Genomic DNA, 11,579 nt, shown 5'->3' on the forward strand with positions numbered 1-11,579 from the left:
TAAAGAATTAACGAGGAATGGAAAAGTAGCTACTTTAAACAAAAATTAAATTATGAAAAAAATGTACATACACAGTATATATGAGTAGATGTATATAGTAATCATTTATAGCTAACAGCTTACATAACACTAATTTAGAGGTTTAACATACTGAAGCTAAACGAATGTTCAATCATTTCTGAACTTCTTTTTGCTAGACCTAATACTCAGTGGTAAATCATGTACCATGACTGCACATAATTAGAATCCTGAGGAAGATCATTTTTCTCCACATTTTATCTTTAAACATTTATACAAGTGCCACAGTTTTGCGATTTGTCATAGAATTCTACTCTCAACTTTCTTTATAGTATTTTTATCCCCCTTATTTTAAGGCGGACAGTTTCCATATTTTATTGTGAAATAGAAATATGTGAACAAAATAAAGTAAAATAACAGCTTTCCCCACATTTTCTAAATAAATTTGATTTTTAAAAATGCGTGTCAAAGTATTTAGTGGAAAATTTTCTTCTAAGGGAAAAATAGGATTATCTTTAGGTATTTTAAGTCACATATAAATATCAATGTGGTTTCTATGTGCATAGTGGTAATGACTAGATTAACAGAGCAGGATGTATTTTATTGTAGGATATTTATAAAAGTACATAAAATGGTGCTATGCATTTAGAAAAATAACTAAAATAACTCAAGGATTGCAGGCTGCGCAAGCATATTTTATTCTCAAATTGTATGTTTAACTTATGACTATTTTACAGTGTTAGGAGCTTCACAGTGTGCTCAATTTCTCATTCAGTGCAAGCTGTGTCTTGGTTAGATTGGCCAGATATACCACCATCAACAAGTCCTGGAAATTAAAATAATGTAACAAAATTTAAAATGTGTGTGAAGAGCAAAGTTTAAGTTTCATGTAATGGTCTTAGTGTGACTATCTACACAGCTGGTTCTACAAAGTAAGGTAATAAAGACGGACATATGATAGAACTCATATAAAAATAGCAAGAGTATACAAGAATAATAAAAAAAATGTAAATGAATGTTAAAAGAGCTCATGAGGAATTAATACAATTTTCATCCCCAAGTTATAATAAATGGACATAATAATTGAAGGGCTCACTGGAAGAAATTATCGAAACTCTAAAAATAATAATTGTTCGTTGGCAAAGGATCAAATGAAGCTAACTAATAGACTGCACTCATATCAAATTTTGTTTATAAAAGTATTTATTTTAAGGAAGAGGGGAATTAATTTGGGCTCTAAATTTTACCTTCATGTTGGCATTAAGCATTTCTTCAAATTTGTCTGCTTCAATATGTGGTACACCAGTAACTAGATCAAGAAGGAATCTCCCTGTAACATTGTCAGATGGCAACTTTCCAGACTAAAAAAAAATATATGTAAAATCTGAATGCATGATCAAGCAACAAAATATAGCTTAAAATAAAGAACAAGGAAAAGGATTTTTATAATTGTTTTCAGAAAAGTTTTACTAATGTGTGCATAAATAAGAAAGGCATTAACCCTTTACAGCCCAGTGCGCCCTACTATGTATAGTACGTTTATTTACACGTAGGAGCGGAAGTCTCATTGGTAACGAGATTTTGAAGATACTGGCAGAAGCGGGAAATAATACGTTTTATTTACTTTGTTTTCTCGTTCTATCACTAGTGGTCCGTTTTCTACAATTTTTCTAAAGTTAAGAATTTTTTCTCAAAATACGGCAATATAATTAGAGAAATTAAATCTAATTAAAATGCCTCTGCCATTGAATCTGGCTTTCTTTATAATGTAAGAAAGTAGCTCCAGTGACAACGTTGAAGTTTATTTTTAGCATCTAAAATAAAATTTTTGTAGAAATATTAGAATAGTGTTTTGTGTATGTTTTTCTGGGATTAGTGTTATTTTTATTAATTAGTAAATTATGAAGCTTTTTAACTTCATGCATAATAAACTTGGTCCAGTTTTGCGTACATTGCTTTTTATTTTATAAACTAACGAGCCACCCGCGGCGTATCACACCCGCCACTATTTAGTTTTATTTTCTACTTTTCAGTAATTCATAATTTGTGAATTCGACAGTAGCATTGCTGTCACTGAAAAAATTTGCTTTAAAACACTAAAACCCTCCTTTGCCCCACCCCGTGAAAGCAGCCTCCTCTTAGTTACCCCCCCCCCAGTTTAAATAGTTTCAAACTAAATTATGTACCCCTAATAGGCGTCACTAAACCCGGCTCTACAATTGTAAACATTTAGCGTGAACCACAGCTCATCAGACCATGTGGGGTGAGGGTGGTTGCGATATGCCTAGAGAGGAAGAGAGGGGACTGCTGCGCTTACAGCTCTTTTTCTAACGTCTCCAAGAAGAGAATTATATATATAGAAGTGGTTATTTAAAAAAGTGCCATGGTTGAAAAATGCGTAGTCTTTTCACCTGGCCCTAAGGGAAGTAAAATAGTTTTGATCCTCAGGTCGGTAAATGGTTAATAAAACTTACCAAAACATCATCAACATATTGTATAACATGTACAAGGCTGTCTTTAAGCCAGACTGATAGGTTCTCAACCTGTCTCAGATCAGAATTCAGCTTGACAAGTCGCTTGGAATTGTACTTTCCTTTTTGAAGGACTTCAACTGAAATTACAGTTCTCAATTTAGTGTCATAAAAAGAGTTTACTTTTAAAAATTTGATAAAACTTATTGAACCTATTTCAAGAGCAAACATGAGGGAGAAATAATAGTACTTTGAATAAGTTCCCGTTGCAGCTATTACATAACTTTTATAGCTACTGAAACCCTAGATGTATCAGTGCTACTAGCAGACATTTATTTAAAGCTTAAATGTTTAATATTTACCTCCAACTTGTTCAGGTTCATAGTTAACAATTTCAACTGGCACCGGGGTAAACATTGTACCTGTTGTTTTGCCCGGAACACCAATTGATGTGCTGCAAAGATATAATGCAATTCTTACTAAAACTTGTATGGGATGGCATTGTCAGATGGAAGCATGCTTTGTTAGATGGAAGCATTGTCAGATGGAAGACAGTTAACCATAAAGTCTCAAGTTTGGATACTGGGTCTGAGACCAAAGGACGTCCCTGAGTCCACCCACCTCTTATGAGTACCTAACTTCAGTAGAAGTATCTGGGCATAGTGCTGACCACACAATCCCTCCTTAGGTCGAGGTCACAGAAAAATGTGAACTCTACCTTCCCCACTCCATGGATTACAGGCCCAAAAGAGAAACTTTATTTTGTAAAAATAACTATGATCTTTTGTCAGTTGTTTTAAAAATTTAACTACAATTTATTAGGATTAAGTGCTAAAACATGATACAATAATTACTTGCAGCGTTAGTTACCTGTGATAGGCTTTTATTCCCATTTTGCCCCCTCTAACGAATGTGTCTACAGTAAGGTGAATAGGATTTTTCGCTTCCCTAGAGTAATAGTCATGGATAAGCACTGAATGTACTGAAACTTCTGAGCCTGTTGAAAACCTAAAAGAAGAGCAAAACTTATAATTTAAAATACACAAATTGAAATAATGCAAATAAGAACATTCTTTACAATCATAAAGTTTATACAAAGTAACATTGTATGCTCTGTTATTTTTATATACTACAAGATCCACAAAAATAGTTTTAAAGGAACAAAATTTATTACTAGATATTACTAGATATAAAATTTATATATTTATGTCCATGCAAAAGTGTTTTCTTTAAAAGATGAAGCTGATTTATCAGCTGTATTTTAAAATTAAAGCAAAATACAAGATAACTACTTACCAACCAACAATTGTTTCATTATTATTCACTCTTTTGTGAAGCTCAAACATATTTCTAGCATATTCAATGTCGACAGCAACCTTTAAAAATTAAAAATAAAAACCCAATCAACTAAAAATTACATAATAATATTAATATTTTTCTTCTTTAATTTCCAATCTGACACCAAATTTAAATCTATACAGTACACTTACTTCATCATCTGATTCATTGTGAGGAACAGCAAAACAATTTGTGACTTCCACGACACCCTTCTCACATACTCCTGGATTGAATAAGCAAGCTCAATTTCTAATTTTAACAAGTAAATATTTATAACTGAAGATACAAAATTAAGAAATATAAAGACTTAGAACCAGTTTGTGCTGGATCAATAAAATATTTTAAAATAAATCAATGACATGGAGAAAAAATAATTTTTTTGTATTGTTGAGATAAGTATTGGCATAATGACTGGTTATGGTAGTGGTATTCTCACATGGTAGTGGTTCAACCCTCCCACAGCTTTAACATACAGGGTTTAGTTAATTTGAAAAATGCAGTCTAAAAGGTAGATTTTATATTTAACTTACAAACTAGATCTCTTTACAAGATATACTATAACAATACTATGAATGCTTAACCCTGACGCCCCCCTCTGAAGCACAACTGGACGACCACACTGTACAGATAGTTTTGTCAGAAGAAGCACATTGCACAGCTATTATAAAGTAAACGCCCCCGTCTGAAGCACAACTGGACGACCACACTGTACAGATAGTTTTGTCAGAAGAAGCACATTGCACAGCTATTATAAAGTAAGTAGTAAGGGTAATTTGAGCCCAAAGCACAGCTATTGAGCCAAAATTAATAGTATTGCTTGCTTGCTAGCCTGGAGGCGTGGCCGGTTGCCACAACAATATGGTGTCCACCCCAAATGTATGACTTCCGACGATTTTTCATCTTAGTTCCAGTTCTTCTTCTTCTTCTTCGTTCTTAATTTTTGAATATGTTGGAGGAATTAGACAACAAGTCCAACTTCATGGACAAACCGGACTGTGGTTTCCAGTTTGTCAGGTGTCCCATATAATTTTTCCCTGAGTGGGGTGGGCTGGGGCCAGTGTCTGCCTCTTGCCTGGCTATACAGAGTACAATCCTGGAGTACGTGCTCCGTGTTTTCCGGGGCCTTGCCACAAGGACACATTTCGCTACACCCAACCTTCAGTTTTTTGTGCATGTGTTGATTTAGTCTGTTGTGGCCTGTTCTAAGTCGAAAGATTATGTATTGTTGTTTTCGTGTTAAATTGTAATAGCCGTCGTCTTTAATGTAGTGAGGGTGTGTGACAGACCACATTTGCGTTTGTTTGTGTTTAATTATTCTTTTTATTTCTTTTGGGTGTAGCGAAATTTCCGGTTGTGGTTTCTTTCCCCCAATTTTTGCCAGCTGGTCTGCGATCTCGTTACCCTGGATCTGGCAGTGGCCTGGGATCCACTGCAGCACAATTCTGCTGCAGGTATTTTTTAGCCTCTCTAGTGCTGTCATGAGTGTTTGAATATAGGACTCCGGATTTTGTAGGGATTGCAGGACTGATTTGGCATCTGTAAGAAATACAATCTGACTATTCGGTGATTCAGGGTGTTCTGACAGGAGGTTTGCTGCGTGTTCTAAAGCTTCTTTTTCTGCCCTAAAATTGTCAGATAGGCTGCCTGTGGCTATTGCCTTTTCCAGGCTTTTTCCGCTTGGCCATTCAATAAGGATGCCAGCCCCGCCGTTTTTTGTGGCATCTTCAGCTGAGCCATCTGTGAAAACTCTAATCCAGGTATTGCTGGGGTACTGATCCTTAATGTGTTTATTTGTTATTTTCTTAAGTTCTTCTAGATCATAGTCAGATTTTTTTCCTATGGTGTCTATTGAGTCAATAATGGTTAAGTGACAGTGGGAGATCCAAGGCGGGGAGAGGTTTTGAGTTTTTATTGCTTCAGGAATGATATTTTCGATTTCATATTTCTTTTTCAGATTCTTTGCTTCTTTGATGAAACTTGTTCTTTGTAGTCTGGTTGATGGACTGGGTTTCTGGAGTTTTTGTTTTAGGTTATGGTTTTCCAGTGCCTCTAGCTTTGTGTAATGAGTGAGGATTTTTGATTCTCTTCTTTCTTCTATTGAGCTAAGAGCGGCTATTTCCTCCATAGCATTTATGGGTGTTGTTTTCATGGCTCCTGTCATTATTCTCAAACCAATGTTCTGAACTTTGTCAATTTTGCTAATATTTGTTTTTGCTGCTGAGCCCCAAGCCGAAGCACCATATTCTAACGTAGGTCTCACATAGCTGGTGTAGGTTTTTTTCAGGATGTGGTGATTTGCTCCCCAGTCTGTTCCTGCCAGTTTCCTCATTAGATTAAGTCTTTTGATCCCATTACTTTGTGTGTTTTCTATTTGTTTTCTCCAGGTAAGTCGAGTGTCAAAAGTGACTCCTAGGTATTTGGGGTGGTCATTTTTTTCTAGCTCTTGGTTTTCTAGGGTAAGTTTCATTTTTTGATGTTTAGTTGATAAGGTGAAGATTGAATAAGTTGTTTTCTTGGTATTGATGGATAAGCCCCAGTTTTTGGTCCATTTGCCGAGCTTGTCAAGTGTTTCTTGAAGACGAAATTTTGAGGTACCAATACATTCCTCTGTGCTGATTAGTGAAAGGTCGTCTGCAAACATGCTTCTTTTTACTCTCCTTGGGATGTTTTCATTTAAGTCATTTATATAAATGAGGAAGAGAGTAGGAGACAAGACTCCTCCTTGAGGGACTCCATTTTTTATAGTTACTGTGTGACTTCTTTTTCCTTGCATGGAGACTGATGCTTTTCGGTTGCTTAGGTAACCTTTTATCCAGTTTAGCATGTTATGAGATACTTGATGGTTTATTAGCTTTAGAATTAAGCCTTGCTCCCAAACCTTGTCAAAGGCTTTTTCAAAGTCGACCCACACTATTGAGGTTGGTTTTTTTTCTTGAAAGCCATCTTCTATTTCCTGAGAAATGAAGGTGATTTGGTCTTCAGTGGATCTGCACTTCCTGAAGCCTGCCTGTTCGTCTGCTAGTAGATTGTTCGATTCTAGAAACCAGGTCAGTCTGTTGTTTACTACTCTTTCCATCAGTTTACAAACGCAGCTTGTTAAACTTATTGGGCGATAGCTATCGACTTTGTTCCTGGGTTTTCCTGTTTTTAGAACAGGTATCATGATTGCTTTTTTCCAAATATTTGGGATTTTCCCAGATTTCCAGCTTGCATTAAATATTTGGAGCAGTTTTTTCTTAGCATTGGGGCCCAAGTGCATGAGCATATCATTTGAGATTTTGTCAGGGCCTGGAGCTTGCTTAAGTTTGAGGAGCTTCATTGCTTCTCCGAGCTCCTTCTTGCTAATTCGAGCTACCATTCCAGTGGAGGAGGGGGGAGAGACTTTCTGTAGTTTTTCTTTAACTTCAGTTTGATTTTTAACCTCTTCTACTCTTTGGTGGCAGATATTTATTTGTCCCACTTTGCTAAAGTGGGTTATAAATTCTTTTGCTGCATCCTTTTCTGTTTTGATCGTGTTTTCAATGTCGATGACTATGGGAGTAGCTCTGTTTTCTTCTTGGTTTAGCCTTTTTGCAATACTCCATAGTTTATGACCATCTCTATCTATATTGAGGTGTTCTGTTTTTTCTTGCCAGCTTTTCCTTTAGTTCCAGTGACCTTCTTAGAATTACTGTTTAAAATGTTAACCACGAGCAAAACGGCCGATCATCTGCTGTAATTCTCCTTTCTGTGGTGTTACGGACGTTATTAAAATCGCAATTGAAAATGCGAATGAATAAATATATGTTGGTTAAGGGGAAGTAACTATTAAAAAATGAATTTCCTTCCTGTTTTTGGTATTGGATTGCTTTCTGTTTGTACATGAGCTTTGATTTTTGTTTTAAAACGGGAGTGAATATGTCTTCAATATTTTACTTTGAAAATGTCTGTATAAAGCTGCAGATGGTCGATCTTGATTATAAATTAACCTTAGAACATCTTTATATGATTAATTACAATGAGAAAAATATAGAGATGACTAGACAATCATGTTTGTGGTCTTTGTTTCAGTAGTAAATATTTTAATAAAAAACTAGATTTACTAATGAAAATTTATGCATTTTTTACTGTAATTCTTAGATTGAGCATAATAAGAGTCATGAATGAAATAATTCATACAAAATTGCTTCTCAACAGTAGTTTATAAAACTATCTATTTTCTATAAAGCTAGGCTAATGACTTCTAGTATCTAAAAATGTAGTTTCTATGTGTTTTGGAAATGTTTTTGGGGTTTTAGGGTGGGTGGAATACAGATGTTGAGTAGTCAAATAATACTCTTCCTGTAAATGTCAATATCAATATAACATAATTTGTGTATCAAAAAAAAATTCCTTGCCCAATATACTTTCAGAAAATGTATACGTGTAAGCATTTTGATGAGAATTTCATTTTCGTGGTATCTCATGGTACATGCGCTTACTAAAATGGCGACCAGTTTTGCTTTCACTAAACGGTAGAGGGATAAAACTATTGCATTTATATTGTGTTATTGATTGTTTGTGAGGTAATTTTAATAGTATAAAACCTTTTTCCCACACTCCCAAAGTTCATCCCATTCAGCCATTGCAGCTCGCGCAGTTCATTAACCAGCCAGGTCACATGATTTCCCCTCCTCTTTCGCCTTTCACTGCCTTCTTGACCTTATTTCGACCCTTTCCAGCCCCTTTTACGCTCTAAATTCTTATTTAATAATATTTTTGTGCTGCTGTCCGCTCCAATGTAAGGCCAAAAAAGTTAGCGAACACCCCTTTTTTATTGTTCAAGCACAAAAAACCCCATTAACCTTGACATTAACGATGTTCCATACATACATAGAAGCTATTTATAGTGCTAAGCGTTGATTGGTTCAAGTTTTGCCCCTAAGTCCAACCCTAGGTCACTTCATCCGGCTGGTGTAAAAATAGAAATGTACGTACCATGCAACGTTAAAAAATTTCTAAAAATAATTCTTGAGAGAAAACAGAAGTACTTGACACGGAAGTGTTCATAAATGAACAGTTCACGTGCAGGCGCCGTGGTTTCGCATGAGACATGCTAATTAAAGTTTCTATGAGCCAAAAACTGACGAAGCACGAAGTGTTCGCTCCTACAAAGTGAAAGTGTTCGCGCTTCAGTAGGGTTCTCTAGTCTTTTCCTAACGTTTATGTGTGTTTCAGTTGTTTTAATAAAACAACTGGAGGTGAATGTAAAGCGGCGAATAAATTACGCTAAAATGAAGTTTAATCTTAATCAATTCCACTCGGACCGGCAGTCGACAGTGGTTATTCATTTTTATTTTTTAGTTAACTTCACAAAATCTAGAGAGAGCTCCATATGTTAAATTGTATCCCTTTAACTTAAATCTATATAAATTTTATACGACCAAAAACGAATAATAAATTACCTAGTAAGGTTCCAATAACCCTTTTGGCATCTTCATTTCTTCTTTCATATGCATCAATAACACTAAACAGGACCACGGTGTGAACTTTACACACTAGGCTGGAAGCCATTTTGTTGGTAATTAGAAATGCCAGATAAAGTGATAAAATATACTGCTGAAATATGTCTTCTTTTGTCAATGTTTGAACTGGGTCAAACACAATACATGAGCTAGACGGGAGTATTTGTCGTGAATCTGTTTGTTTACAGTTTTACGTGCGGTCATTTTTATGGTGTGGTGTGATCTTTTACTGACTGCCTTCACGAACTAAATAAACAACACAAAATTTCTGCAAATTTATTGACGATTTTTATAAATATAATGAATTTCAATTTTAAATCCAAACATAAGACACATTTGACTTATGTAAAATTAAAAAAAATATATAATTTGGCCTATCATGATGTTATTGTCAACTTCAACGAACTCAGCGCCAGAATAGTAACGTGTTTCGTATTTAATTTCTCATTCTGGGGTGGGGGGGGCATAATCCACCTACAGTTGTCTAAATATATGAACACTTGTCGCGTGTGATTGCTAGAATCTCTAATGCATTTTACAAACCATGAAAAGGGAAATATTTCAAATTAATATATACCTAATTAGGCCTAGATTTACTAAGATTGATTAAATACATTTTAGCATCAAAACTTCCAATTTGACCACCCGGTAACTAAGTACGTCATTCCGAACGAGAAATGTGCTTTGCGGTTTCCCGCGAACGCGCTCTACCGAATGTTTTTATTTATAGTAACTGTAGTTTACTTTAAGGCTTAGTTAGGGTCTTCTTGACGGTCCTAGTTTGGTAACATACCGCAACAACGGTTGACTTCGGTTTTGACTCTATTTGTTATCAATATTTCACGCAAGAAATTTCAATGATTTGTCCTTTTTTTGATAGGGGAGGGGGGGGGGGGGGTCGTCCTGACATGACGACACACTCACAGGGGGAGGGGTGTTCTAAATTTTGTGGCTGTGTAATGAAGTGCAGGGGGAAAGTTAAGGGAGTATGGCGTCACATACTGTTGCATTTTCAAAAATATAATTTTAACTGTTATTTCGCGATTTTAAATAGCTTTTTGTAAATTGTATTAGAAATCGATTATTAAACTCTATTCTGATCGAACTCAGCACATATTTTAGAAAAAAAATCCATGTTAAAAAAAATAAGCTGCAATTTTAGAGGGTTTGACTTTTTGTGACGATGTGTGACGGTGGGGTAGGGGGCTAAAAATCTTTTTTTTAAAAGCGTGACGTCATTTATGGCTGACCCCTAAGTACAGTGAATTATGGAGAAACCCCTTTAACATTAATGACGTTAAAATTTGCAGTTGTATACCTTTCAGTTGAGTGTCAGCGCCCTTCACCCCAACGATCAGTTACCAACAATTACCTCAGCATATAAAGAGATAGTGTGGTCAGTACTTTGCCTAGCCGTCTTAGTTTTCCTTAACGTGATTCCATAGTAATGGAAATTAAATATTTACTGACCGACGTAAAACCCCACTTCTGTTTAAGTGGCATTAAATAGAACGGAAATACCATTTTTTAAAAAGATTTTGGTTGATTAGGACTCGAGTTATTTTGGCAAAATGTAAATAATGTGAGCACTAAATTTCTTAGATCTATATTGTGGGTCATGGATTTGTCCACACTACTGCCCAGACACCTGTGGTGTTCTGCATGAAAACATTAAATTGTTTGGAAGTTGATCACCCTTCTCAAAGTTGAGGAAGAACACCAATCGGCGACCGCCCCTTTGTAGGGTTACCGGGCGCCAACCCGGGCGTTAACGTAGCACAATGTATCCATTGTGTACTGCTCTTTTTAACTCGAATGTAGGTAACTTAGTGCTGGTGGGGGGGGGGGGGGCAGGAGGGGCTCCGTGTGTCACGACCCTCGTTGCACCAAAGGACGCCCCTGATGCAGTTTGACCATTGATTCAAATTATACCAATAATTAGTGGACCTCAGGTGCTAAGATAACCGTGGTGGTGGGGGGTGGGTGGAAGTACCGCATCTTTTAACATGAACGGGACAGATTCAGAACAATATGTTTGATTGAACTATGATCTGAAAGCCATTTTATCACTGTAAGATCTTGTTTTTAATAAAGCGTGGGGATGCCTACAAGAGCAGGAGAGATACTTGAAAGAAACACTGCATATATTATAACAAGAAAGTTGTGGTTCCCGGTGTATTAAAAGATTATCAGTATTATTATGGGATGGAGTGGTGGACGAATACTGTATTATTAATATTTAATTCGCAAACCGTTTTGCTTAATCCTA

General features: G+C 35.9%; 1 protein-coding gene across 1 annotated transcript; it reads right to left on the reverse strand.

Moving 5' to 3' along the window:
• Positions 1-692: 692 nt before the first annotated feature.
• LOC131942066 (eukaryotic translation initiation factor 3 subunit F) lies at positions 693-9,406 on the reverse strand. Its single transcript, XM_059301772.1, has 8 exons — positions 9,251-9,406; positions 3,980-4,050; positions 3,786-3,865; positions 3,360-3,497; positions 2,852-2,943; positions 2,493-2,629; positions 1,266-1,379; positions 693-844 (listed from the first exon to the last, which is right to left on the reverse strand). The coding sequence occupies exons 1-8, from the start codon at positions 9,357-9,359 to the stop codon at positions 767-769; spliced, it is 819 nt and encodes a 272-aa protein (XP_059157755.1). The 5' UTR covers positions 9,360-9,406; the 3' UTR covers positions 693-766.
• Positions 9,407-11,579: the final 2,173 nt, after the last annotated feature.

The sequence above is a fragment of the Physella acuta genome, unplaced genomic scaffold (assembly GCF_028476545.2).
Source record: "Physella acuta isolate Inbredline_101_S28 unplaced genomic scaffold, ASM2847654v3 ptg000386l, whole genome shotgun sequence".
NCBI lineage: Eukaryota > Metazoa > Mollusca > Gastropoda > Physidae > Physella > Physella acuta.

Bases quoted from the DNA above. Each gene is read 5' to 3' on its own strand.
- LOC131942066 (XM_059301772.1), bottom strand. From the start codon at position 9,359: ATGGCTTCCAGCCTAGTGTGTAAAGTTCACACCGTGGTCCTGTTTAGT. The intron at 1,380-2,492 runs GTAAGTTTTATT...ATTTTTTTTTAG, and splicing joins AATATGTTGATGATGTTTTG to TCTGGAAAGTTGCCATCTGA. The intron at 845-1,265 runs GTAAAATTTAGA...TTTAATTTCCAG, and splicing joins TGCTTAATGCCAACATGAAG to GACTTGTTGATGGTGGTATA.